We start from the raw sequence: 27,858 nt of genomic DNA, 5'->3' as shown, positions 1-27,858 counted from the left end.
GACTGACGAATGTGCGCGGCTACCCCTGCTCCCTTCCTCACAGCACATGCAATCTCCACTACTCGTTGTGGAGCTGTACAGATTGGTTAGACGCGATGAATGACATTTCTGCTAATTATTCTGTTAACAATTAACGAAAATAAAGGACAGAATTAGCTGATAAGACAATGAGGCTTGTACAAATTACTGTTTTTAATAATTCCTAAATTCCTAGTTTCAAGGGCTTAAAATGTAACGTTTTCTCCACAAAGTGGGGCGGCGACTGACCCCCTCACTAATCGCCGCTACTGGCACTCTGGGTCATTGTTGTAGGCACGGTTAAGATCTCCGGTGACGCACTCTGTGTTACCAAATAAAATAGCAACTGTCCAGCAGAATTCTCCTTTTGTTGCTAGATAGCAGCCCACAAAGTACGTAGGCTGCCTACGTGGCCCCACTGCATGGGATCTGCAATTCTGGAACAGAGACTGCTGCAGCCAATACAGCTGGCCCGCAGAAGACTTAATTCATCATCTCAATAATTCATGGTGTAGGGCAAGGGCTTATTATAATAATCTTGTGGGGTCAAGAGCCTGTGTAAGGTTCTGGAAATAAATTCAACTAAAAACGTTAAAAAATCTGATTGAGCTTTATTTAAACTATCAGTACATGAAAGAAAACAGTTCACAAAGTTTATAAACAGTAAAATTCAATAAAATACAGTCTGAATTTATTTCAAACATCAAGAACTCAGAAACAAGTTTACATATTCAATACTCTGTACACTCGCTAAATTAGTAGAATATGTCACTTAAATCCTAATTAAGATACAGTATTTACAGAAATTTCAATCCTTTACAAATGTAAAAAGAAAGGCAAAAGAAATAATGAAGGTGGCAAATCCTTAACAACTTCCAATTCAAAAGATTTAAGTGAAACTAAATGCTAGAGATACAAATCTCAGACAGCAGTCAATCCATTCTTTAGGTTGAAACAGAGATCCACATAAGGAATAGTAATGTCACTCATATATTAAATACATACATAATTTCTATTGACAGCTCATGTGTTACTCCAATACTCTTCTGTCCAATTTTTGTGCCCTAAAAGTTGATTCCTTTTAACAATCATCCATCAGTCACAGGGCGAGTAGTGCACTCACTTTTGTTCTCAGTTATCAGCTATCATTTTGATGGTCTAAGAAACAGAACCCCTTCCTATCTCCCCTTTCCAGTGTTGTGAAGTGACAAACATGCAAATTAGACAACTGAGAAACAACGGCTTCCAAACGGCAGCCTTCAGTGTTCTGCCCTTCACGTGAGGAGCGCTCAACCACAACCAACATTTAAAAGTCTTCCTGGGGTAAGAATAGTCTCATTACAAGACAAAACCAGCCATCTTCTTACAGCACAGACACTGAGCGACTCGGCTATATAGTACTGGTCATGGTAGCTGGAAGCCTGTGTTTCAGAGATGATGGGTGGTCAAACTCCGTCAGCAGCCCTGAATATTGTTTTCAGTGGTTTCTCATTTTCATACCATGCAAATGGCAGGGCCGTATAATAATTAAGGCTTCTAGTTATACCCTTTACCTATCCGAACATTATAAAAATCAATCTCTGTTAGAGCAATGTTTTATTTTTAGAACTGGCTTTACAATGCACTGACACAGACAGGTCTTATGGCGATGATGGGATAGGAAAGGCCTAGGAGTGGGAAGAAAGCGGCCGGACCGTCGCCGGTGTGAAAATGGAAAACCACCTTCAGGGCTGCCGACAGTTGGCCTCAAACTCATTATCTCCCAGATGCAAGCTCACAGCTGCACGCCCCTAACAGCACGGTAACTCGTCCAATAGGGCAACGTTAAACAGATAGAAAATAACAAAGCAGTTTTTAGTCTCCTTTCACATATATGTACTGAAATGTGATGTCTTTTGATACTTGAGTCTTATGTGAATAGTTTTTCAATAATTTTTGTATGAGTTAGCTGCAAAACTCAGTAACTCAAGAAAATACAGTAAACTGTACTGCAAAAATGAAGTCTTCCATTTAATTCATGTAGACATAAAAGGTAAATTTTAGACGCGGAGTTACAAACTTTTGAATCTGCTTTCTGAACTTTGGAATCTTGCATTTTCTATAAAAGTATATTCGGAAAACAATGTTATTTGTTTTACGTCCCGCTAACTACTTTTACGGATTTTTGAGATACCGAGGTGCCAGAATTTAGTCCTGCAGGAGTTCTTTTAAGTGCCAGTAAATTTACCCACACGAGGCTGACATATTTGATCACCTTCAAATACCACTGGACTGTCTGACTCGTTGGCTGAATGGTCAGCATACTGGCCTTCGGTTCAGAGGGTCCTGGATTCGATTCCCGGCCGGGTTGGGGATTTTAACCTTAGTCTTCATCATCATTTCATCCTCATCATGAGGCGCAGGTTGCCTACGGGAGTCAAATCGAAAGACCTGCACCTGGCGAGCCGAACCCTTCCTGGGATATCCCGGCACTAAAAGTCATACAACATTTCATTACCACTGGATTGAGCCAGGATCGAACCTGCCAAGTTGGGGTCAAAAGTGCCGCAACCATGTGAGCCACTCAGCCTGACAATATATTTAGAGCTGGAAATTCGGAGCACACCCAGGATATAAGACACAAAGCTAGATCTATTTCCAGTTTATCATGCATGAAGTGTACCACTGAATATATACGTTCCGTATGTAATGAAATACCAAATAGTACAATGAGAATTAATTTCTTATTCCTCTTATAGCTTAACAAAAATGCTGTGCTGAAGAACTCCAAGTCCATAAGTAGATTGTATTTCATGAGCTCTTGGAGGGACGAGCTCTTCACTAATTTCAAGTTACTTGGGGATGAATAAATTAGTACTGTATACAGACCATTAAAAGTAATAGGAATTGGAGGTTCTAGTATATTCCAACAGAAAATTTGGTCCGTAAACAATTTAACAGCGTAATTATCCTGTGTTTGTCATTTCTGAAATCCAGTTAAAGTAGGCCCAATTTGTAACCGTGCCAATTTCTAAACCATACTAATATTTTTTATAGTATGGCACTTAAAATGTGCAAAAGTTATCTTTTATCAATGGAGTAAAATTGTATATGTAATCCACATACTGTTACAAGTACATACCTCCCTACACTCTCAACTAGAGCTGTCAATAGAAAACAAGACCACTCATAGTTTTCTTCTCAGGTATACTGACTATCAAAATAAATTGATTTTGGAACCACATTACTGTTCAGTCCTTTCAGGGAATGTAATGCAAAAATACAATTTTAATTTCCTCATTTAATTTTATCTTCCGTAAGTCTTTTTGTGCATAAATGCATGTCAAGGAAGTGGAAGTTACAGCCCATTTTGTGACTTCACAGAACCAATCCATTCATTTATTTATTTTAAAAATCAAGCAGAATTGAGTGCTTAAAAACTAAGCTGATTCTCAACAGAATAATAAATCTAAATTTCTAAGAGATCAAAATCTAGTGCCAGATTTAACTTAGAATTAGAACTTTACTTATTATGATATCTAACAAATTTAGACTACAGATTTAATTTAATATATTTATATATTCACAGTGAATTCTTCATAGGAATTCTTTTAGACTTTTCCAGAAATAAAGATAATCATACAAAACCAAAGATTTCTAAAGGATGTATGACCTAAGATTTTCAGATTCTATGACTAGGAAGATTTCTGAGAGAAATCTTAGCTTTGTACAAAAAAAAAAAAATATTTAAAAAAATAACAGTCTGGCCATCAGCTCCTGTCAATGATGAATGACTTATTGAACGTCCAATTAGAGGAAACGAATCCATCTGTATAAAATCATGTTTTAAGAAAAGAGGAATAAATTTACACTCATGATTTAAAACACTGAGTTAGAACGTGAGGCCAGTGAAACTTTTAAGCAGACTTTGTAATGAGTAATAACAGTCTAGGTATCTCCTCATGTCTGGACATTGCCATTGCAGCTGTTGTTCCCGTTGGTGCTACCATTCTGGAAGAGAGCTGCACGCTGCTTGAACATAGCCTTACGTTGAGCCTTTTCCTCCTCTTCTCGCTTTCGTTGTTCTTGTTCCTGGCGTATCTCATCTTCAAACTTACTGCCTTTACGCAGTTCTTCAATCTGAAAACAAATAGATTGTTTAAGAACTGTTGCATGATCTATTTTGAACCGATAGAAATGACTCATTTGGAGGGATTCAACATTAATGAAACAAAGAATCAACACGTTTCAGTATCCTAAAATATTGCAAACTCCTAGGTGGGATGGAAAAGCAGTGAGAAGTCCTCCATTCATGGTAAATACCTTTCTATTGCTTCATTCTTCTATTTAAATGTTTTTCTTTTTGAATTTTGAGCAGTTTTCACTTTTTATTATTTATTGGCCACACTAAATTGAATGTGCATTATAAGTGTGTTTGACAAGTTTTAAGTGGGTGTTGAGGATGAATTACTTTCAGGGCACATCTGCAGTTACAGGAACTGTAAGAAATGCCTGCCCTGCCTGCTGTAGGTCCTGGGCTTTCCTAGCCCCTTCTTTCCAGTTTATCGTGCATGAAGTGTACCACTGAATATATACGTATGTAATGTTAGCTCCATAAGTAATCAAATACCAAATAGTACAATGAGAATTAATTTCTTATTCCTCTTATAGTTTAACAAAAATGTTTACCAACTTTTGAAACTACATGTTTCAGTTCTCGTTCCCTCACCCGTCACATGACAACTGTTTGAAAACAAGAGCAGAAAGCGTTTCTCTTCTCATTAAACACACTAATGTATAATTTTCTGATAATTATGTCATGTTGATTTGAATGAAATAAGATTTCACTGAAGAAGTCCTTAATGTGGGCAAAACCATTGTAAAATGAACGGACTCAAAGAATTCTCACAAAAATTATTGTGTGTCCTTTCTGTCTTAGCTGCCTTCGATATTGATATTTAAGAAAAGACTATGTAAACAACAGACAGAGTATCTGCCACCTGAGTGACTGCCCTAAATACAGATCAATGGTGACTGATTGATTGATTGATCGATTGATTGCTGTATTGAATTTAATTACAAGACCAAAGTCCACTTTTCCACTTGAAAATGAAGTGTGAATTACTATTTTGAGGAAGAAAAGGTACCACATAAAATTAAACTTGTAAGAACTAGAAAATATTATATTGAAGAACATGTGAATTTCTCTAACAAAAGAAAGTTATAATTCAACAACTGCTGTGTTATAAGGAAACTTCTGTTTTGTGGGAAGACATACTGCAAATCTCACAACTTCATAGAACTAGAGCCTAGGGATAGCATGCCTGCTTCTTAGCCAGAGGCCCTGGGTTCAATTCCCGGCCAAGTGAGGGATTTTTACCTGGATCTGAGGGCTGGTTCAAGGTCCACTCAGTGTAGCTGATTAGAATTGAGGAGCTATCTAACAGTGAGATGGTGGTTGCAATCTAGAGAACCAAGAATAACAGCCGAGAGAATTCATCGCACTGACCATGTGTCACCTAATACTCTGCAGGTCTTTGGGCTGAGCAGCGGTCGCTTGGTAGTTCAAGACCCATCAGGGCTGTAGTGGCATGGAGTTTGTTCTTTATAGAACCAGAGTCTTATGTTCGATATGAGACAATGTATAGACTACACGTTTGTTAGACTGTAGTTGCACACGAGCAACTGTATTGATAACAAGTGGATCCCTCCACCTAACAAGTTGGCTGTGCTGTTTGAGCTGTTTAGTTGTAATTAAAAGATATAAATTTCATGATAACTGATCCGTATTGAACTCTGATCACAAAAATATGCGTCAACCTTAACCAGCATTTTATGAATCTCTATAAAAAACAAATTTTTAACATAGTGCAACGCATTTCTTGAGCCTTACTTTGATGCATACTTGGTTTAATGTCACTGACACTGCACTGTGTCTTAAATCAATTGAACTTTTAACAGAACGTATTTATATAACCAGTTTTAACTTGGATTCTATGGGTCGTGCATACATTTTTATTTTAAGGCCATTGTGTCTGTACATTGTTTATTTTATTTGGTGTATTTGTGATTTGTTTTATGGCTGTTGATGACCTACAGTTAGGTCGAAACTACTCCTTGAACGAAAATGTAATGCATTCAGGACGTGGCGAGTCTGAACCCTACTGCTGACAACCCTGAAGATGCTTTTCCATTATTTTCCAATTTCACACTAGGCTGTACGTTAATTCAAGTTATGACTACTTCCTTCTGAGTCCTAGCCCTGTCGTCTCCCACCATCACTGTAAGATCCATCTGAATTGGTGTGATGTAAATGGAAGTTTTTTATAAAAGTAAAAAAACAGCTATCTCTCACCAAGTTTTTGTGTGCTCACTATTGGTTGTAACATTGAAAGATGCGTTCTGACAGAGGGACGTCCGTTTAATATGTGCCTGGGTGGGTGGGTATGGTTGCCATGGAAACGTGGGCGGGTCCAATGCGGTATAAACCTGTTGCATGGAGTTGCCAAACCTCTCAGTTCTGAGAGGTCTGAACGAACAAGCGAGGTGGCAGCGGCAGGAAGGAGAACGGAATGCAGGAATGTGGCAACACTGTGCAAGCACTATCTGTCAAAACGCTTCTTTTAATATTACGGACATAGAATGTTGGTAACTGATTACTAAGCGCACTACGACACACAATGGGTAAAGCACTCAGTCAATCAATCATTACTGATCTGCATTTAGGGCAGTCGCCCAGGTGGCAGATTCCCTATCTGTTGTTCTTCTAGCCTTTTCTGAAGTGATCCCAACGGGAAACACACCACAACCACAAAATAAACCTTCTGTCCCCACAGCCACATTTGCCATCTCACGCAGTTCCAACCCAAGTGTATTAGGAAGTTATTTTCTTAGGCTCTGAATAGGCCAATTCTTTACCGAATTCATCCTTTCTTCTTTTCCATATGATGTTATTGTTTCTTATTTGACTCACCAGACCATATACTGGTTTGATGGTGACATCCAAGCTACCCTTCCCATGTTAAACCCTTCATCTCTACTTAACCATCTTGTCTTACATCAACCCAAATTTGTTTGTCTTGGCATGTTCCTTTCATCTTTTATCTTGCACCTCCGCCAAAACTGAACTGAACAAATGCTCTATCAGTCTGCGTCTTCCTTTCCATTCTCACATGGACTTGATTCACTAGGTATATCTTCTTTGTGTCCTGCCTAGAACAGTTTGATATCACCACATTTCAAAGACTTCTGTTCTCTTTCTTTCTTCACTAGTTATTGTCAATGCTACAGTTCCACTCAGTATGACACTACATGCAACACCTTTCCAATAAGCATATGTTTGAGGTGGGTATGGCATGTCTTCATTACTTCTGCCATCTTTGGTTATTCTGTTAGCAGTGTTTATCTACATCCATTGAGGCTTAATTTCCTCATCTGATACTCCTTTCATCACTGCATTTCATTCACCTGCATTCTGCATTCCTTTATTTGTGTTTTAGATGTATTCATATTTATCCAGTACACCTTCTGTGTCTATACTATCGACCAGTTTCTCCACATCACTTGCAGACTCAAATAAAATGGTAATATCATCGTCAAATCTCAGAGAAGTGATTTCCTCTCCTTGAACTGTGATTCTTTCTCTGAGAGACAAGTTCCAGACCAATTTCCACATTGTTGGTCTCTGTTGCACGTTTATTCCTCTTCCCAGTTAATACCTTTGCTTATGTCTCCCAAATGAACTAACTTACGTTCTCAAGACACCTTTTACAATCCCCATTACAAGAATCATCACAAAAATACTGTAATATATATATTAAAATGCATTAAGCTAATGGAAAGTGTAGAAAACAAAAAAGGCTGTAATTCTTTATTTTTTGATGTCTACTTTTATTAAAATAGAAGTCCTTGCTTGGTGAACAAAATAAAGAAAGTGACTGGGTTATAATTTAATTCTAAAATTCATAAAATATGTATGACATAAGAAACACTCACTTTTGCTTCGAAGAAGTTCTTGGCTCCACCAACACCCACTTCCTCAACATTGATTTCTGTGAGTTGGGCCAACTTGCTAAGTCCGCTGTCTTCTGTAAGCTCCCCTGCTTTCGCCTTCCGGTAGATCAGTAGAAACTGGAACACAAACAGTGTTTCATTAGGAATCGCTTTAGAATATATGGAAAAGAAAATGGATGGGATGGACAGGAAGTTAAGAGAGAGAGAGAACATTTTCACAACTGAGTACAAGTCCATAACTTACTCGACAAACTACTAATGTGCCGTATACTGTCCTACAACTCAGTTAACTGGTCCACTCTTTCCTCTTACAGGCTATATTAATCTACTCAGCAGAAGCTGTCGTCATCTTGAAGCCCTAGGTCCTTGAATATGCTAAATTAATTGAGACACAAGCACTGGTTAATTTTAGAGAGGAGATTTGTATGCAATACCACGTTAGATTTCAATGAGTAGAGCGCTGCTTCAATGCTGCAAGATGTTTCTGTTTAAAGATTTGCGTAAACAGTAGGGGCACGGGCTTTTGAATCCCCAGCTATTTGTGAAATGGTCATGGTGACCTTTACAACAAAATAAATACGAATGAAGTTTATCTTATTACAGAATAGAAAGAAACTTCTATCAAACTTCCTTTCTGTCGACCCTTACAAAGCCCTCTTTTAACATTGGTCATGTTCACATTATTATCTCAAACTAACAGCATGGAACATACAAACGTTTTGCATGGATTCTTTCTCAGGCAGAGAACATTCGGCTTCTTATCTATGAGGTATGATGAAATTCTAAAAGAATTCAATTATATTAGCTCCACCTATTCAATGCACTTCTGCCATTTATTAAATGGCCTGTTTAAAGGTTACAACCTTGGACATGTTTCGACCTAGCTTAGAGCTCATCATCAGCAAAATAACAAGAAAGACATACAAAAAAACAGTAAGAATTTCGTGTGGCTATTTCTAGCCGAGTGCAGCCCTTGTAAGGCAGACCCTCCGATGAGGGTGGGCGGCATCTGCCATGTGTAGGTAACTGCATGTTATTGTGGTGGAGGATAGTGTTGTGTATGGTGTGTGAGTTGCAGGGATGTTGTGGACAGCGCAAACACCCAGCGCCGGGCCATTGGAATTAATCAATGAAGGTTAAAATCCCCGACCCGGCCGGGAATCGAACCCGGGACCCTCTGAACCGAAGGCCAGTGCGCTGACCATTCAGCCAACGAGTCGGACAATGACCTTGGTAATGTTGTGAGATGGACAGCAGACAATGGTATGATGATAAACGGGGTTAAAAGTCAGGTTGTGAGTTTCACAAGTAGGAAAAGTCCTCTCAGTTTTAATTACTGCGTTGATGGGGTGAAAGTTCCTTTTGGGGATCATTGTAAGTATCTAGGTGTTAATATAAGGAAAGATCTTCACTGGGGTAATCACATAAATGGGATTGTAAATAAAGGGTACCGATCTCTGCACATGGTTATGAGGGTGTTTAGGGGTTGTAGTAAGGATGTAAGGGAGAGGGCATATAAGTCTCTGGTAAGACCCCAACTAGAGTATGGTTCCAGTGTATGTGACCCTCACCAGGATTACTTGATTCAAGAACTGGAAAAAATCCAAAGAAAAACAGCTCGATTTGTTCCGGGCGATTTCCCACAAAAGAGTAGTTTACAAAAATGTTGCAAAGTTTGGGCTGGGAAGACTTGGGAGAAAGGAGACGAGCTGCTCGACTAAGTGGTATGTTCCGAGCTGTCCGCGGAGAGATGACGTGGAATGACATCAGTAGACGAATAAGTTTGGATGGTGTCTTTAAAAGTAGGAAATATCACAATATGAAGATAAAGTTGGAATTCAAGAGGACAAATTGGGGGAAATATTCATTTATAGGAAGAGGAGTTAGGGATTGGAATAACTTACCAAGGGAGATGTTCAATAAATTCCCAGTGTCATTGAAATCATTTAAGAATAAGCTAGGAAAAGAACAAATAGGTAATCTGTCTAAATTCAAACTTCATTGCTTGAGAAGCCCTTCTCGTGGACAGTTGAGCTTTTCTTCTGATGACTCGGAGCAAAATTCTCTGCAAACCTAAAGAATTTCACCTAATTTAATTGACACGGCGTAAGCCCAAAAGCCTATATCATGACTGTACTTTTAACAGTTTCCGGAGACGCCGAGGTGCCGCAATTTTGTCCCACAGGATTTCTAAGCTAATCTGCCCGATCCCTAGTAATGACTACTGTACACTAAGGGAATCCTTTTCCGCAGATGCGACCAATCGTGCGTTTTTATTATGTACAAATACCAGTACATACTGTCTCCTCACAATGTGTGTGTGTACAGACCGACCGCCTCACAGCTCAGTTGTGGAGCCTTGCCGCGTGCTGCAGCCGCGAAATGTTTGTCCTCTTTAGTTGTAAAAGAAACGGTTTCTTCTCCCACTAATGTTTTGTTAATTTACGAAATGGTACCGGTACTAGGAAAGTCCAATTCGATTTGCACTTTCCAGTCAACACTCAGTTCTGCTTACTTTGTATCCTGACTGTATCCCAAAGCCGTCGTAAGCTGTTACAGACAGTCGTAATGCCGGTAATAAACCATTTTTTGTTACAAGCCCATTAAATTGGTTTCTGTGCCAGAAGATACAAGAACGGTGATTACCAAAGCGTACCTACCCCGCAATAAACCGCTTCAAGTACATACCAAGCAAATACTGTCATAAAGATGAAGTTCTGCGAGACAAGCGAACGCCAGGCCGAGACCAACTACAATTTCTCAGACCTTAACCGACCTATCGAAACCTTCCATAATGGAGTGCTAGCATGCGTTTGTTTTGATTTGTGTAAGCCGTGTTGTTACCAAATATTTACGGAGATTTGAATATTATTAATAGTACATTATATTTATTTATAGTCTTAAGAAGGTTACAGATCATCTTTCAGTACCGTAAGAAGCTGTTTGTTCTCAAAGAGCTTATTTATTCCAACAATATCGGTGGTTATAAGGATAATGTTGGTTCTCGTGTTCTTCCCTGAAAGTTTTTTTTTCTTCATTTTTAGTTACTTAAGCAATATGTTTATAGTTTAATGTGCTGTGTGCCTGGATGTAAGTAAGAGTTTCAGTGTTCCAATTTCCAAAAGACCTAGTATTAAGACAAAATTGGGTTAAGAGCATTCGTAAGGAAAACTTTGAACCGAATCATAGGACTAAAAATGTTGTGTGGATTAATCATTTTATCATTTTTGAAATCAAATGTATTGTCAGAGAAGACATTATATACCCATAGAAGGTACAGTGGTCAGAGGAAGCCTGATGCATTTATTCTTCAAAATACTTTTCTCGCCTCTGTTTTCTATGATTTGCATGGTAATATTCAACTCCGCGAAATCACTTTGGACTTCTTGAAACCAATTGTTTTTTGATTTACTATTCCAAAAGTAATTAAATAATTGTTTTAAAACTCTGTTATCACTTAGTCGAAATTATTATTATTATTATTATTATTATTATTATTATTATTATTATTATTATTATTATTATTATTATTAATTTATTTTATTTCAATTTTATTATTATTATTGTTATTTAGACAGATTCCAAAAGTGAACATATGTATTCTTTCAAGTATCGCTGCAGAGCGTCCTTTCAGCAAATGCAAAGATGTACTTTGGTTTAGCGATGAGAATTTGGTAAAATAAATGGCAAATTAATTGAAATGCTAGAAGTCATTAACTAAAATAATAATTATGGCTAAAATCATGTAGGAAGTTCGTAAGTACCATGCTCAGTCTCTGATGATAGGCACTCACTGAGTCTATGTTTAAAAAACCCACACAAAATTAAGTAATTAATATGTTTTACTTTGCAAACTTTGGCATCATTGCAGCACCATGCAAAAATAATGTCAATGATCTCCGTCCTGTGAAGTAATTTACTGATAGTATGTATATGTTCAGTCCTGAGCTCTAAGGCTGGTTGGATCCTCAACAGCTCCGCCATCAGCCGACATAGATGGCCTAGGCACCACTGAAGAGCCGTACTAGGGAAATGAGTGAGGTAGTTTACCGTTGCTTTCCTCGCCGAGCCAGAAGTTGCTATTACACACCAGTCTGCCAAGTCCACTGAAATGCATGCATCAACCGACTCTATGAGAAACATTTTTACACTATTCATAGCAGGGACTGGCTGCATAAGGAATGGCATTACTAGCATCACTCATGCCTCGGTCACTTTCATTTGTCAAAGCCAAGGATAAGACAGAGACTGGACAATGAAAGTAACACAATTGTTCTAGCCTATACCAGAAGACATACCAAACACTAGCGAAGGCATATTTTTACTGATTACTTGTTTAAAGCTTAAACTGAAACTCTGCCTCCCATCTGAGCGTGGCGTTCTGCCTGTTTTTACAAACATCCTAAGTGTTGTCTCTCCGATGTGCATAGGATAGCAACACAGTTAAATGACACACAGGGGGATATTTATGTTTTCATGTACCCCTTTGTAATTTATCGCGAACATGAGACACAGAACATTTTTCTCTTCCAAACGTGGAGCAGTGATGGGGTGCAAGGCTAATATAGAGCTTGTAACATAAAGATAGGTTACTTTACCTCTCGGAAGCTGATTTTGTCGTCTCCATCTTCATCAACTTCTTTGATCATGGCCTTCAGACCAAGGTGTGTCTGTGGTGCGCCCAGCTTCTCCATCATCCTCTTGAGTTCACCCAGGCACAAGTAGCCGTCATTTCCTTCATCATACCTAGCAACAAGAGAAGAAAACATGACTCAGTATTTGGAGAATCATTCTGAACAGCTCTGACAGATACAAGCCTATGAGGCAATTGATGGTTTGTGATCATAGTAAAAATAATGCGAAAGAATTACAGCCAGTGCGGGATCTATAATATTCGCCCTCCTCTTCCTGCCAAAATAAATAAACAGCCCCTTTACACTGTGGAAGAATATTTCCTGTACTGTCAGATAATGGGAATATCAAATAACTCTTAATTATTCAGTGATTTAATTTCAACATTACATTCCTCTATAAAGAAAAGATTAGCAAATAACTGTCTATAACAATAAAAAAAGTCAGCAAATATTATACATGTTCTAAACATTGAAACTGAATGCTACAGGAGAAATGAGTATATGTGCAAAACCCAGTTGAATTTGTTATCCTCTTCTTGCACCTTTTGGTTTCTGAATCGTGCGATCGTCTTTTAGTTGCTCTTACGTATAACACATGCGCCCAAGAAAGGTCACAGAAGAGGAATGAAAACAATATCCGCACAATACAGAGAAGTCCAGTGCACAAAAAGAAATGACCAACGTGAAGCCTGTTATCAAAGGAAGAATCTACATTATCAACTCAAGAATGAGCAACCCATCACCTGCCGTCCAGGAAAACAGGCACTAAAATGAACGAAGTTATTTAAGGACGCCAAACATCTAAGTCATCAGCCCCTAATGTAATGACAATTAAAAGTACAAAACTCATCCACTGACCAGAATTAAAAACGTGTTGACCAAGAATGAATAAGCGGACGATCCAGCTCACAATACTGAGAGTTAAAAATAATTCCAAAAGTAATCCAGTGACTAGAATTCAAAAGAAGAGACGATGAACAATGATTATATTAAGTGCGGCCAGTATCCAGTATTCGGGAGATAGTAGGTTCGAATCCCACTGTCGGCAGCCCTGAAAATGGTTTTCCGTGGTTTCCCATTTTCACACCAGGCAAATGCTGGGGCTGTACCTTAATTAAGGCCACGGCCGCTTCGTTCCCGCTTCTAGCCCTGTCCTGTCCCGTCGTCGCCATGAGACCTATCTGTGTCGGTGCGACGTAAAGCAAAAAAAAAATGATGATTAACTTAAAACTATCAGTGGATTTGACTGCACCTTCCCAGAAAGTAACAATAGTATAAACTGAACAAGGGACTTCTTCCAAAGCACAATCCTAAATCGATGATGCTTGTTGTCTAAAGGGGGTCCAAAATCCAGCTCAATGGCCCCTCGTAAGGGTACTTATTGCTAGTAAAGTAAAAACCATGGCATTTCTCATGTAGCGGTATTGATCATGAGTAACGTAGACTTACGGTGTTCCACACATAGTGGTACTACACACAGGTAAAGCAGACCCGTGGTGTTCCTCACAGAGTGGCTAAGCCTGCTAATGACAGACAACGAGCAGACCCGTGGTGTTCCTCACAGAGTGGCTAAGCCTGCTAATCACACGCAACGCGCAGACGCGTGGTGTTCCTCACAGAGTGGCTAAGCCTGCTAATCACACGCAACGCGCAGACCCGTGGTGTTCCTCACAGAGTGGCTAAGCCTGCTAATCACAGGCAACGCGCAGACCCGTGGTGTTCCTCACAGAGTGGCTAAGCCTGCTAGTCACAGACAACGCGCAGACCCGTGGTGTTCCTCACAGAGTGGCTAAGCCTGCTAATCACAGGCAACGCGCAGACGCGTGGTGTTCCTCACAGAGTGGCTAAGCCTGCTAATGACAGACAACGCGCAGACCCGTGGTGTTCCTCACAGAGTGGCTAAGCCTGCTACTCACAGGCAACGAGCAGACGCGTGGTGTTCCTCACAGAGTGGTTAAGCCTGCTAATCACAGGCAACGCGCAGACCCGTGGTGTTCCTCACAGAGTGGCTAAGCCTGCTACTCACAGGCAACGAGCAGACGCGTGGTGTTCCTCACAGAGTGGTTAAGCCTGCTAATCACAGGCAACGCGCAGACGCGTGGTGTTCCTCACAGAGTGGTTAAGCCTGCTAATCAAAGGCATCGCGCAGACCCGTGGTGTTCCTCACAGAGTGGTACTACACACAGGTAAAGCAGACCCGTGGTGTTCCTCACAGAGTGGTACTACACACAGGTAAAGCAGACCCATGGTGTTCCTCACAGAGTGGTACTACACACAGGTAAAGCAGACCCGTGGTGTTCCTCACAGAGTGGCTAAGCCTGCTAATCACAGGCAACGCGCAGACCCGTGGTGTTCCTCACAGAGTGGCTAAGCCTGCTAATCACAGGCAACGCGCAGACCCGTGGTGTTCCTCACAGAGTGGCTAAGCCTGCTAATCACAGGCAACGCGCAGACACGTGGTGTTCCTCACAGAGTGGCTAAGCCTGCTAGTCACAGGCAACGAGCAGACGCGTGGTGTTCCTCACAGAGTGGTTAAGCCTGCTAATCACAGGCAACGCGCAGACCCGTGGTGTTCCTCACAGAGTGGTACTACACACAGGCAACGAGCAGACCCGTGGTGTTTCTCACAGAGTGGTTAAGCCTGCTAGTCACAGACAACGAGCAGACCCGTGGTGTTTCTCACAGAGTGGTTAAGCCTGCTACTCACAGACAACGAGCAGACCCGTGGTGTTCCACACAGAGTGGTACTACACACAGGTAAAGCAGACCCGTGGTGTTCCTCACATAGTGGTACTACACACAGGTAAAGGAGACCCGTGGTGTTCCTCACAGAGTGTCTAAGCCTGCTACTCACAGACAACGCGCAGACCCGTGGTGTTCCTCACAGAGTGGCTAAGCCTGCTAATCACAGACAACGCGCAGACCCGTGGTGTTCCTCACAGAGTGGTACTACACACAGGTAAAGCAGACCCGTGGTGTTCCTCACAGAGTGGTACTACACACAGGTAAAGCAGACCCGTGGTGTTCCTCACAGAGTGGCTAAGCCTGCTAATGACAGACAACGCGCAGACCCGTGGTGTTCCTCACAGAGTGGCTAAGCCTGCTAATCACAGGCAACGCGCAGACCCCTGGTGTTCCTCACAGAGTGGTACTACACACAGGTAAAGGAGACCCGTGGTGTTCCTCACAGAGTGGCTAAGCCTGCTAATCACAGGCAACCCGCAGACCCGTGGTGTTCCACACATAGTGGTACTACACACAGGTAAAGCAGACCCGTGGTGTTCCTCACAGAGTGGCTAAGCCTGCTACTCACAGACAACGCGCAGACCCGTGGTGTTCCTCACAGAGTGGTTAAGCCTGCTAATCACAGGCAACGCGCAGACCCGTGGTGTTCCACACAGAGTGGCTAAGCCTGCTAATCACAGGCAACGCGCAGACCCCTGGTGTTCCTCACAGAGTGGTACTACACACAGGTAAAGGAGACCCGTGGTGTTCCTCACAGAGTGGCTAAGCCTGCTAATCACAGACAACGCGCAGACCCCTGGTGTTCCACACATAGTGGCTAAGTATGCTAATCACAGACAACGCGCAGACCCGTGGTGTTCCTCACAGAGTGGTTAAGCCTGCTAATCACAGACAACGCGCAGACCCGTGGTGTTCCACACAGAGTGGCTAAGCCTGCTAATCACAGGCAACGCGCAGACCCGTGGTGTTCCTCACAGAGTGGCTAAGCCTGCTACTCACAGGCAACGCGCAGACGCGTGGTGTTCCACACATAGTGGTACTACACACAGGTAAAGCAGACCCGTGGTGTTCCACACATAGTGGTACTACACACAGGTAAAGCAGACCCGTGGTGTTCCACACAGAGTGGCTAAGCCTGCTAATCACAGGCAACGCGCAGACGCGTGGTGTTCCTCACAGAGTGGCTAAGCCTGCTACTCACAGACAACGCGCAGACCCGTGGTGTTCCACACATAGTGGTACTACACACAGGTAAAGCAGACCCGTGGTGTTCCTCACAGAGTGGTTAAGCCTGCTACTCACAGGCAACGCGCAGACCCGTGGTGTTGCTCACAGAGTGGCTAAGCCTGCTAATCACAGGCAACGCGCAGACGCGTGGTGTTCCTCACAGAGTGGCTAAGCCTGCTACTCACAGACAACGCGCAGACCCGTGGTGTTCCACACATAGTGGTACTACACACAGGTAAAGCAGACCCGTGGTGTTCCTCACAGAGTGGTTAAGCCTCCTACTCACAGGCAACGCGCAGACCCGTGGTGTTGCTCACAGAGTGGCTAAGCCTGCTAATCACAGGCAACGCGCAGACGCGTGGTGTTCCTCACAGAGTGGCTAAGCCTGCTACTCACAGACAACGCGCAGACCCGTGGTGTTCCTCACAGAGTGGTACTACACACAGGTAAAGCAGACCCGTGGTGTTCCTCACATAGTGGTACTACACACAGGTAAAGCAGACCCGTGGTGTTCCTCACATAGTGGTACTACACACAGGTAAAGGAGACCCGTGGTGTTCCTCACAGAGTGGTTAAGCCTGCTAATCACACGCAACGCGCAGACCCGTGATGTTCCTCACATAGTGGTACTACACACAGGTAAAGGAGACCCGTGGTGTTCCTCACAGAGTGGTACTACACACAGGTAAAGCAGACCCGTGGTGTTCCACACATAGTGGTACTACACACAGGCAACGCGCAGACCCGTGGTGTTCCTCACAGAGTGGCTAAGCCTGCTAATCACAGGCAACGCGCAGACGCGTGGTGTACCTCACAGAGTGGCTAAGCCTGCTAATCACAGGCAACGCGCAGACCCGTGGTGTTCCTCACAGAGTGGCTAAGCCTGCTAATCACAGGCAACGCGCAGACCCGTGGTGTTCCTCACAGAGTGGCTAAGCCTGCTAATCACAAGCAACGCGCAGACCCGTGGTGTTCCTCACAGAGTGGCTAAGCCTGCTAATGACAGACAACGAGCAGACCCGTGGTGTTCCTCACAGAGTGGCTAAGCCTGCTAATCACACGCAACGCGCAGACGCGTGGTGTTCCTCACAGAGTGGCTAAGCCTGCTAATCACACGCAACGCGCAGACCCGTGGTGTTCCTCACAGAGTGGCTAAGCCTGCTAATCACAGGCAACGCGCAGACCCGTGGTGTTCCTCACAGAGTGGCTAAGCCTGCTAGTCACAGACAACGCGCAGACCCGTGGTGTTCCTCACAGAGTGGCTAAGCCTGCTAATCACAGGCAACGCGCAGACGCGTGGTGTTCCTCACAGAGTGGCTAAGCCTGCTAATGACAGACAACGCGCAGACCCGTGGTGTTCCTCACAGAGTGGCTAAGCCTGCTACTCACAGGCAACGAGCAGACGCGTGGTGTTCCTCACAGAGTGGTTAAGCCTGCTAATCACAGGCAACGCGCAGACCCGTGGTGTTCCTCACAGAGTGGCTAAGCCTGCTACTCACAGGCAACGAGCAGACGCGTGGTGTTCCTCACAGAGTGGTTAAGCCTGCTAATCACAGGCAACGCGCAGACGCGTGGTGTTCCTCACAGAGTGGTTAAGCCTGCTAATCAAAGGCATCGCGCAGACCCGTGGTGTTCCTCACAGAGTGGTACTACACACAGGTAAAGCAGACCCGTGGTGTTCCTCACAGAGTGGTACTACACACAGGTAAAGCAGACCCATGGTGTTCCTCACAGAGTGGTACTACACACAGGTAAAGCAGACCCGTGGTGTTCCTCACAGAGTGGCTAAGCCTGCTAATCACAGGCAACGCGCAGACCCGTGGTGTTCCTCACAGAGTGGCTAAGCCTGCTAATCACAGGCAACGCGCAGACCCGTGGTGTTCCTCACAGAGTGGCTAAGCCTGCTAATCACAGGCAACGCGCAGACACGTGGTGTTCCTCACAGAGTGGCTAAGCCTGCTAGTCACAGGCAACGAGCAGACGCGTGGTGTTCCTCACAGAGTGGTTAAGCCTGCTAATCACAGGCAACGCGCAGACCCGTGGTGTTCCTCACAGAGTGGTACTACACACAGGCAACGAGCAGACCCGTGGTGTATCTCACAGAGTGGTTAAGCCTGCTAGTCACAGACAACGAGCAGACCCGTGGTGTTTCTCACAGAGTGGTTAAGCCTGCTACTCACAGACAACGAGCAGACCCGTGGTGTTCCACACAGAGTGGTACTACACACAGGTAAAGCAGACCCGTGGTGTTCCTCACATAGTGGTACTACACACAGGTAAAGGAGACCCGTGGTGTTCCTCACAGAGTGTCTAAGCCTGCTACTCACAGACAACGCGCAGACCCGTGGTGTTCCTCACAGAGTGGCTAAGCCTGCTAATCACAGACAACGCGCAGACCCGTGGTGTTCCTCACAGAGTGGTACTACACACAGGTAAAGCAGACCCGTGGTGTTCCTCACAGAGTGGTACTACACACAGGTAAAGCAGACCCGTGGTGTTCCTCACAGAGTGGCTAAGCCTGCTAATGACAGACAACGCGCAGACCCGTGGTGTTCCTCACAGAGTGGCTAAGCCTGCTAATCACAGGCAACGCGCAGACCCCTGGTGTTCCTCACAGAGTGGTACTACACACAGGTAAAGGAGACCCGTGGTGTTCCTCACAGAGTGGCTAAGCCTGCTAATCACAGGCAACCCGCAGACCCGTGGTGTTCCACACATAGTGGTACTACACACAGGTAAAGCAGACCCGTGGTGTTCCTCACAGAGTGGCTAAGCCTGCTACTCACAGACAACGCGCAGACCCGTGGTGTTCCTCACAGAGTGGTTAAGCCTGCTAATCACAGGCAACGCGCAGACCCGTGGTGTTCCACACAGAGTGGCTAAGCCTGCTAATCACAGGCAGCGCGCAGACCCCTGGTGTTCCTCACAGAGTGGTACTACACACAGGTAAAGGAGACCCGTGGTGTTCCTCACAGAGTGGCTAAGCCTGCTAATCACAGACAACGCGCAGACCCCTGGTGTTCCACACATAGTGGCTAAGTATGCTAATCACAGACAACGCGCAGACCCGTGGTGTTCCTCACAGAGTGGTTAAGCCTGCTAATCACAGACAACGCGCAGACCCGTGGTGTTCCACACAGAGTGGCTAAGCCTGCTAATCACAGGCAACGCGCAGACCCGTGGTGTTCCTCACAGAGTGGCTAAGCCTGCTACTCACAGGCAACGCGCAGACGCGTGGTGTTCCACACATAGTGGTACTACACACAGGTAAAGCAGACCCGTGGTGTTCCACACATAGTGGTACTACACACAGGTAAAGCAGACCCGTGGTGTTCCACACAGAGTGGCTAAGCCTGCTAATCACAGGCAACGCGCAGACGCGTGGTGTTCCTCACAGAGTGGCTAAGCCTGCTACTCACAGACAACGCGCAGACCCGTGGTGTTCCACACATAGTGGTACTACACACAGGTAAAGCAGACCCGTGGTGTTCCTCACAGAGTGGTTAAGCCTGCTACTCACAGGCAACGCGCAGACCCGTGGTGTTGCTCACAGAGTGGCTAAGCCTGCTAATCACAGGCAACGCGCAGACGCGTGGTGTTCCTCACAGAGTGGCTAAGCCTGCTACTCACAGACAACGCGCAGACCCGTGGTGTTCCACACATAGTGGTACTACACACAGGTAAAGCAGACCCGTGGTGTTCCTCACAGAGTGGTTAAGCCTCCTACTCACAGGCAACGCGCAGACCCGTGGTGTTGCTCACAGAGTGGCTAAGCCTGCTAATCACAGGCAACGCGCAGACGCGTGGTGTTCCTCACAGAGTGGCTAAGCCTGCTACTCACAGACAACGCGCAGACCCGTGGTGTTCCTCACAGAGTGGTACTACACACAGGTAAAGCAGACCCGTGGTGTTCCTCACATAGTGGTACTACACACAGGTAAAGCAGACCCGTGGTGTTCCTCACATAGTGGTACTACACACAGGTAAAGGAGACCCGTGGTGTTCCTCACAGAGTGGTTAAGCCTGCTAATCACACGCAACGCGCAGACCCGTGATGTTCCTCACATAGTGGTACTACACACAGGTAAAGGAGACCCGTGGTGTTCCTCACAGAGTGGTACTACACACAGGTAAAGCAGACCCGTGGTGTTCCACACATAGTGGTACTACACACAGGCAACGCGCAGACCCGTGGTGTTCCTCACAGAGTGGCTAAGCCTGCTAATCACAGGCAACGCGCAGACGCGTGGTGTACCTCACAGAGTGGCTAAGCCTGCTAATCACAGGCAACGCGCAGACCCGTGGTGTTCCTCACAGAGTGGCTAAGCCTGCTAATCACAGGCAACGCGCAGACCCGTGGTGTTCCTCACAGAGTGGCTAAGCCTGCTAATCACAAGCAACGCGCAGACCCGTGGTGTTCCTCACAGAGTGGCTAAGCCTGCTAATCACACGCAACGCGCAGACGCGTGGTGTTCCTCACAGAGTGGCTAAGCCTGCTAATGACAGACAACGCGCAGACCCGTGGTGTTCCTCACAGAGTGGCTAAGCCTGCTAATCACAGGCAACGCGCAGACCCCTGGTGTTCCTCACAGAGTGGTACTACACACAGGTAAAGGAGACCCGTGGTGTTCCTCACAGAGTGGCTAAGCCTGCTAATCACAGACAACGCGCAGACCCCTGGTGTTCCACACATAGTGGTACTACACACAGGTAAAGCAGACCCGTGGTGTTCCTCACAGAGTGGCTAAGCCTGCTACTCACAGGCAACTTGCAAACCCGTGGTGTTCCTCACATAGTGGTACTACACACAGGTAAAGCAGACCCGTGGTGTTCCTCACAGAGTGGCTAAGCCTGCTAATCACAGACAACGCGCAGACCCGTGGTGTTCCTCACAGAGTGGCTAAGCCTGCTAATCACAGGCAACGCGCAGACCCGTGGTGTTCCTCACAGAGTGGCTAAGCCTGCTAATCACAGACAACGCGCAGACCCGTGGTGTTCCACACATAGTGGTACTACACACAGGCAACGCGCAGACACGTGGTGTTCCTCACAGAGTGGCTAAGCCTGCTAATCACAGGCAACGCGCAGACACGTGGTGTTCCTCACAGAGTGATTAAGCCTGCTACTCACAGGCAACGCGCAGACCCGTGGTGTTCCACACATAGTGGTACTACACACAGGTAAAGCAGACCCGTGGTGTTCCACACAGAGTGGCTAAGCCTGCTAATCACAGACAACGCGCAGATCCGTGGTGTTCCTCACAGAGTGGCTAAGCCTGCTAATCACAGACAACGCGCAGACCCGTGGTGTTCCTCACAGAGTGGCTAAGCCTGCTAATCACAGACAACGCGCAGACCCGTGGTGTTCCTCACAGAGTGGCTAAGCCTGCTAATCACAGGCAACGCGCAGACGCGTGGTGTACCTCACAGAGTGGCTAAGCCTGCTAATCACAGGCAACGCGCAGACCCGTGGTGTTCCTCACAGAGTGGCTAAGCCTGCTAATCACAGGCAACGCGCAGACACGTGGTGTTCCTCACAGAGTGATTAAGCCTGCTACTCACAGGCAACGCGCAGACCCATGGTGTTCGTCACAGTTGTACTAATCACGGGTTCTGTAAAACTCATACTGATTCACCCTCTGCTGTTACTAATCACAAACGTATTGTGTACGTAACATAGTGGTGCTACTCGCAAGTGAAGGTGATCCATGCTATTCCTCGCGTGATGGAAGTGTCTCATGGTTATAATTCAATCATCCCTTAGTCGACCCTTTTTGCCGCCTCTTCGTCTCCGTCCTCCACCCTCAGGGGGTCATCACAAGTTAAAAATGACACGCAGTTCATCATCTAACAGATCGTTACTGGACAAAAATGAATGAATGAATATATCCATTTATATACAGGCTATCTAGCGTGTTGTTACGTAAAGCAAATTTAAAGAAAGTACTTTGCACTTCAGCGTACTTGTGAGTAATCCTTTCCCCCTGAATACGATATTTTCTCATTCAGAAGTGGTGCTAGAAATGAGCCACTATTAATTTTATTTTATGTATTAATTTGCGAGAAATAAAATAAATAAATAAATAAATAAATAAATAAATAAATAAATAAATAAATAAATAAATAAATAAATAAATAAATAAATAAATGCGTTCAAATGCCACCAGACTGAGCCCAGATCGAAACCGTCAATTTGAGCTGGAAAAGCCGGCGCTTTATCGTTTCACAGTGTGTTTCCGTCGGGAGAAAGGCTGGTGATGCAGTGCTTACGACATGACGCAGCCTGCTTGTTGACGCCCTGTGAAAAGGCCGCACCGCAGCTCTCAGCTGATGAATGGAGATAAATTTAGCTCAGTGGTCGTGACCTAGGACGGTGAAGTGGGTCAATCAATGGAGCTTGGCGCGGAACAGCCAGGCGCCGCAGACCACCCTGGCCTCGGACAAGCTAATCGCGATGGCCCGTACTGGTCGAGAATCCGAGGAATGGGCGCACTGGATTCGGTACGAAGAGGAAGAATGGAAGACTTTTATTGTCTTAAACAACGCACAGTGTAACTGGCAAAGTCGATCACAGACACAATTGAATGTTTTATATCGATATAAATAAATTCATATCTACACACTTCAAAAAAATCCATACAGAGTGGTGACCCTGGTTATATGGGAAAAGGCTAGAAAGAAAATGCGCATTAGTTTATTATATTGTATTACTTTAGGGGCATCCCTGGCTCAGGCAGCAGCGGACCGGCCTCTTACAGCTGGGTTCCGTGCTTCAAATCCCGGTCTACCCAAGTGACATTTATGCTGGACAAAATGGAAGCGGGACAGATTTTCTTCCAGGTACTCCGCTTTTCCCTGTCATCATTCATTCCAGCGACACTCTCCAGTATCATTTCATGCCATCTGTCTGTCATTAATCAGTGCCCCAGAGGAGGGCAGCCGGCACCACTAGATGGGGACTTCATTCTTTCTGTTCCTGACCCGGTGGAAACAGGCTGTAGAGACACACAGACACGTCCTGTTGTAAATACTACAGTAATTCAATTGTCCAGATGTCCATGTTGAGCTTGGAAAAAACCTGCCATTTCAAGTGAAGACTGGTAGAAGTATGAGACTCAGCTAATGTTTACGTTTCATATAGGCTGAGCCGGAATTGTGGCTTTAATTCAGGGTGGACAACATCATGCATCGTAGGGTTTACATAAAGTGACTGACAGACCGAGAGTGAGAACGCGTAACTGCGCAGAGAAAACACCAACTTCGACTGCTTAACAATGATGTGCTGTTTGCTATTCCATGAGAAAACCGTTCCTGTTAAGTTCAACCTATTTTCATGTTAGTTTTCTCCTTGAAGGGGCTGCCAATCCTAGTCGGTAAAGTCATGCAGGGTTCACCACGAAGAATGTCAGAACGTCGAGCAAAATGTAAAAACGAGATCTCTAGGGTCAGTCAGGGTAAATATGAGACATTTTTTACAACTTTGTTCATAAATTACAAACTACAACAGTGACAGTTATACAAATAATCATAATAAGTTGTGAGTGGTGTTACAAAAAGCAATGGGAACAACAGATTACTGTATATTCATTAACTTTTGAAAAATAAATATAAATGTGTGTCTCATTTTTAACCTGCGAAAGGGGGATTTATGAGACAATCCAGGGGAAAAGTGAGACAGTATTGTAGCAGACTGTAAAATCATGTTGGAGAATTAATAGGGTAACTGCAAGACAGATTAGGGTCAAAGGAAGACAGGAAAAAATCTGGGTGTAATAGTTTGCAACACTTTCCTCAGTTTTATTATAGGAACAAAATGGCTATGTTTCGATACCACCAAATTTAGGCTTGAGATACATTTTTATACTTATTCCTGACAAAAATTATATAGTATAGGTTGTTGACATTATACCATCTAATTAAATGGTACCCGAGCTTTATGTCTGAATTTATGTTACATTTTAATTATACTAAATAATTACATAGTGCCCATTGTAATCAGAATGGTGAAAAAATGAGACATATCACTTGGCTAAAACTGTCTTAACAGAAAGTGTAGAAGTTCTAGTTTTTTTCAAAGACATCAACTGTTCCTGGGAATGCAAATGTAATGCCTCTATCTTCCCCTGTTATAATTGGAACTGGCAATTTCCCTAGTAATTTTGATTTTTCCAGAACAGATAGGGCCTACTTCCTTAACTGCTCTTTCCAGTTCTTCTTCTGTATACTTTTTTATTTTCTTATTGTAAACCTTTCCCATTTCTGAAAAAAAATATTCCCTGATCTATAGATTTACTGCAATGCAACCTTCAAACAGCCTGGTAATTTTATATGTTTAGGCTCTAAATGGGTTGTTATTTATTATAATCAATTGGCCTAGGCTAGGCCTAAAATATCAGCATGTGCTTACTAGTGAAACCAGTAATTTAGGCTTTAAGAGAAGGAGAAATATATTACCAATGAGCACTTTAACTAATAGGTAATTACCTACAGTTCAATGGTACCAACATTCAAAACATTTTTCAGAGATGAAACGAATGAAAAACATAAGTATTTAGGTACAGAAACAAGTGTACCAACTGTCTCATTTTTCCCTAGATGTGTCTCACATTTACCCTAATGATGTCTCATATTTACCCCTTTTTTAAAAATTAATTTTCTTCTCAAATCAAAAACTTAAAATTGTGTTTTCAAGCTGAAAAAGAAGGTTCTCCCTTACACTACCAAATAAAACCACAAACACTTTCCTGGATATTTGGGTTGAGCCAGGGCAACAAAATACAAAGTGCAATGCACGAAAGTTGTTTGGTTAGAACAAACACCACCCAGGAAAAACTTGTCTCCTGCTAGATATATAGTTCAGACACTTTCCAATTATTTTACCATAATGGATATAAGACTAATATATAATATCATTCAAGCAAAGTTTTGAGATTATTAATCAGAGCAGAATAAATTGAGTGTCTCATTTTTTCCCTTTTTTTTTGTCTGTCTCATAATTACCCTGACTGACCCTAGTTATAAAGAGGCACACGGCTTTAGGTTTTACTCATCTCACGAGGAAATGAGTACATGTTAATATCTGTCTGTCAAGTCAAGGAAACCATTCTGGACCGTTATCCACCACAAGTGCTTGATGACCCCACAAATGTACGATGACTTCAGTTACCTAGATGAACTTGGTGCTAGTCGAACCGTTTGAGGACTGTTCATGCCCGAACAGACTCCCCAATGTGTGATTAATTTCTCAGAACAAAAAGTAAACCCCATTATTTAACAATGTCCTAGGAAGCATTTTGAAGATAGCCGGAATGAACTGCTGGATGTGACACCAAGAACAGTAGAATGGATCAAGACGCTTTAACCTCATCAGAGATAAATGGGTATATTACCAGTACATTTTGTGAATCTGTTCATTACCTTGTAAATAGCTGTCATGTTCCATATGATTAAAAGAATAATTTGGTGGCAAAAATGGCCGGACATAAGTCCATCATGACCATTTGGAGATACGTAGTTTCGCTTAGCTTTATTTCTTTTTTTTTTTTGTTTTCTAGTGGTTCAATATCCCACTAACACATTGAAAAGATGTTTTTTTTTTTTGCTACTTGCTTTACGTCCCGCCGACACAGATAGGTCTTATGTCGACGATGGGATAGGAAAGGCCTAGGAGTGGGAAGGAAGCGGCCGTGGCTTTAATTACGGTACAGCCCCAGCATTTGCCTGGTGTGAAAATGGAAACCACGGAAAACCATCTTCAGGGCTGCCAATAGTGGGGTTCGAACCCACTATCTACCGGATGCAAGCTCACAGCTGCGCGACCACAACCGCACGGCCAACTCGCCCGGTTTGAAAGAATGGGAACGGGCCGTGTGTATACAGTGTTCTCCACCACTTACAACATGACTACACACGTCCTGCCACATAATGTGCCTCTGACTATCTACAGCCTGTTTCCAGTCATTCCACCGGCTTCCTCGGAGATTTTGGCATTCTTCAATAATGCGGGTTCGTTGTGAGATTCTAATAACACATCGGGGACTGTGCTATTCCCCATATGTAGCGTTGCATTAGTTCCGGCATGGCCAGGCCTCAAACGGTTCGATTTGCACCAAGTTCTTCTGGGTAAATGAACAGCTCCAGCAGTTGGCAGGTGTGAAAATGGGAAATCACGGGAAACCATATTCAGGGTTGCCGAAGGAGGGAATCGAACCCGCCACGTCCCTTATGCAAGTTCATAGCTACGCGACCCTACCCGCACGGCCAACTGGTTCGGTAACTTTACGATGTACTACTTGTACTGTGTTTCAACATAGTTTTATTTTTGGAAATGTGAATGATTCTAAAGATGAAGCAGAAAAATACGTTTAACCTGTATTTCTTGGTACAATACACCATTAGACTATTAAAAATAAATTCATATTTGTGGGAATATGTCGGAAATTGCCTCCAGTTAGAAAGTAAGTGTGCCTTACAACATGCTTTTAGATTGCTCCTCGGTTATCTCCAAAACCGTATATGATCCTGTGCCAAATGTTTGAAAGAGGAGGATAGGTTACTTAAGGCAATAATGGACTTGGTCATGGAGGACAAGAAAAGTAGAGGGAGATCAAGATGACGATGTTTAGACTGATTTCAAGATAAGAGATGTATTACTGAACGCGGCCACAGAACAGGTTACAAACAGAGGATTGTAGAGGAATTTAGTAAAATCCAGAAGCTTGCAAACTGAACGATGAAAGACAAAACAGTCTTATCAGTCAATCAATCAATCAATCAATCAATCAATCAATCAATCAATCAATCAATCAATCAATACTGATCTGAATTTAGGGCAGTCGCGCAGGTGGCAGATTCCCTATCTGTTGTTTTCCTAGCATTTTCTTAAATGATTGCAAGGAAATTGGAAATTTATTGAACATCTCCCTTGGTAAGTTATTCCAATCCCTAACTCCCCTTCCTAAAAATGAATATTTACCCCAGTTTGTCCTCTTGGATTCCAACTTTATCTTCATATTGTGATCGTTCCTACTTTTATAAACGCCACTCAAACTTATTCGTCTACTAATGTCCTCCCACGCCATCTCTCCGCTGACAGCTCGGAACATACCACTTAGTCGAGCAGCTCTTCTTCTTTCTCTCAGTTCTTCCCAACCCAACATTGCAACATGTTTGTAACGCTACTCTTTTGTCGGAAATCACCGAGAACAAATCGAGCTGCTTTTCTTTGGATTTTTTTCCAGTTC

At 43.7% G+C, this 27,858-nt stretch overlaps 1 protein-coding gene across 1 annotated transcript in view; it reads right to left on the bottom strand.

Moving 5' to 3' along the window:
• Positions 1–687: 687 nt before the first annotated feature.
• LOC136858776 (EF-hand domain-containing protein D2 homolog) overlaps positions 688–27,858 on the bottom strand; it is a 237,609-nt gene continuing 210,438 nt past the window's right edge. The window contains exons 2-4 of the mRNA XM_067138569.2: positions 12,609–12,756; positions 7,993–8,127; positions 688–4,137 (exon numbers count right to left, since the gene is read on the bottom strand). Coding sequence (XP_066994670.2) covers positions 3,958–4,137; positions 7,993–8,127; positions 12,609–12,756 — 463 coding nt within the window. The 3' untranslated portion in view covers positions 688–3,957. The remainder of the gene's footprint in view (positions 4,138–7,992; positions 8,128–12,608; positions 12,757–27,858) is intronic.

This window comes from Anabrus simplex, chromosome 1 (genome assembly GCF_040414725.1).
Source record: "Anabrus simplex isolate iqAnaSimp1 chromosome 1, ASM4041472v1, whole genome shotgun sequence".
NCBI lineage: Eukaryota > Metazoa > Arthropoda > Insecta > Orthoptera > Tettigoniidae > Anabrus > Anabrus simplex.
The sequence above is the reverse complement of the archived record's forward strand: the minus strand, read 5'-3'. Positions and strand labels throughout refer to the sequence as shown.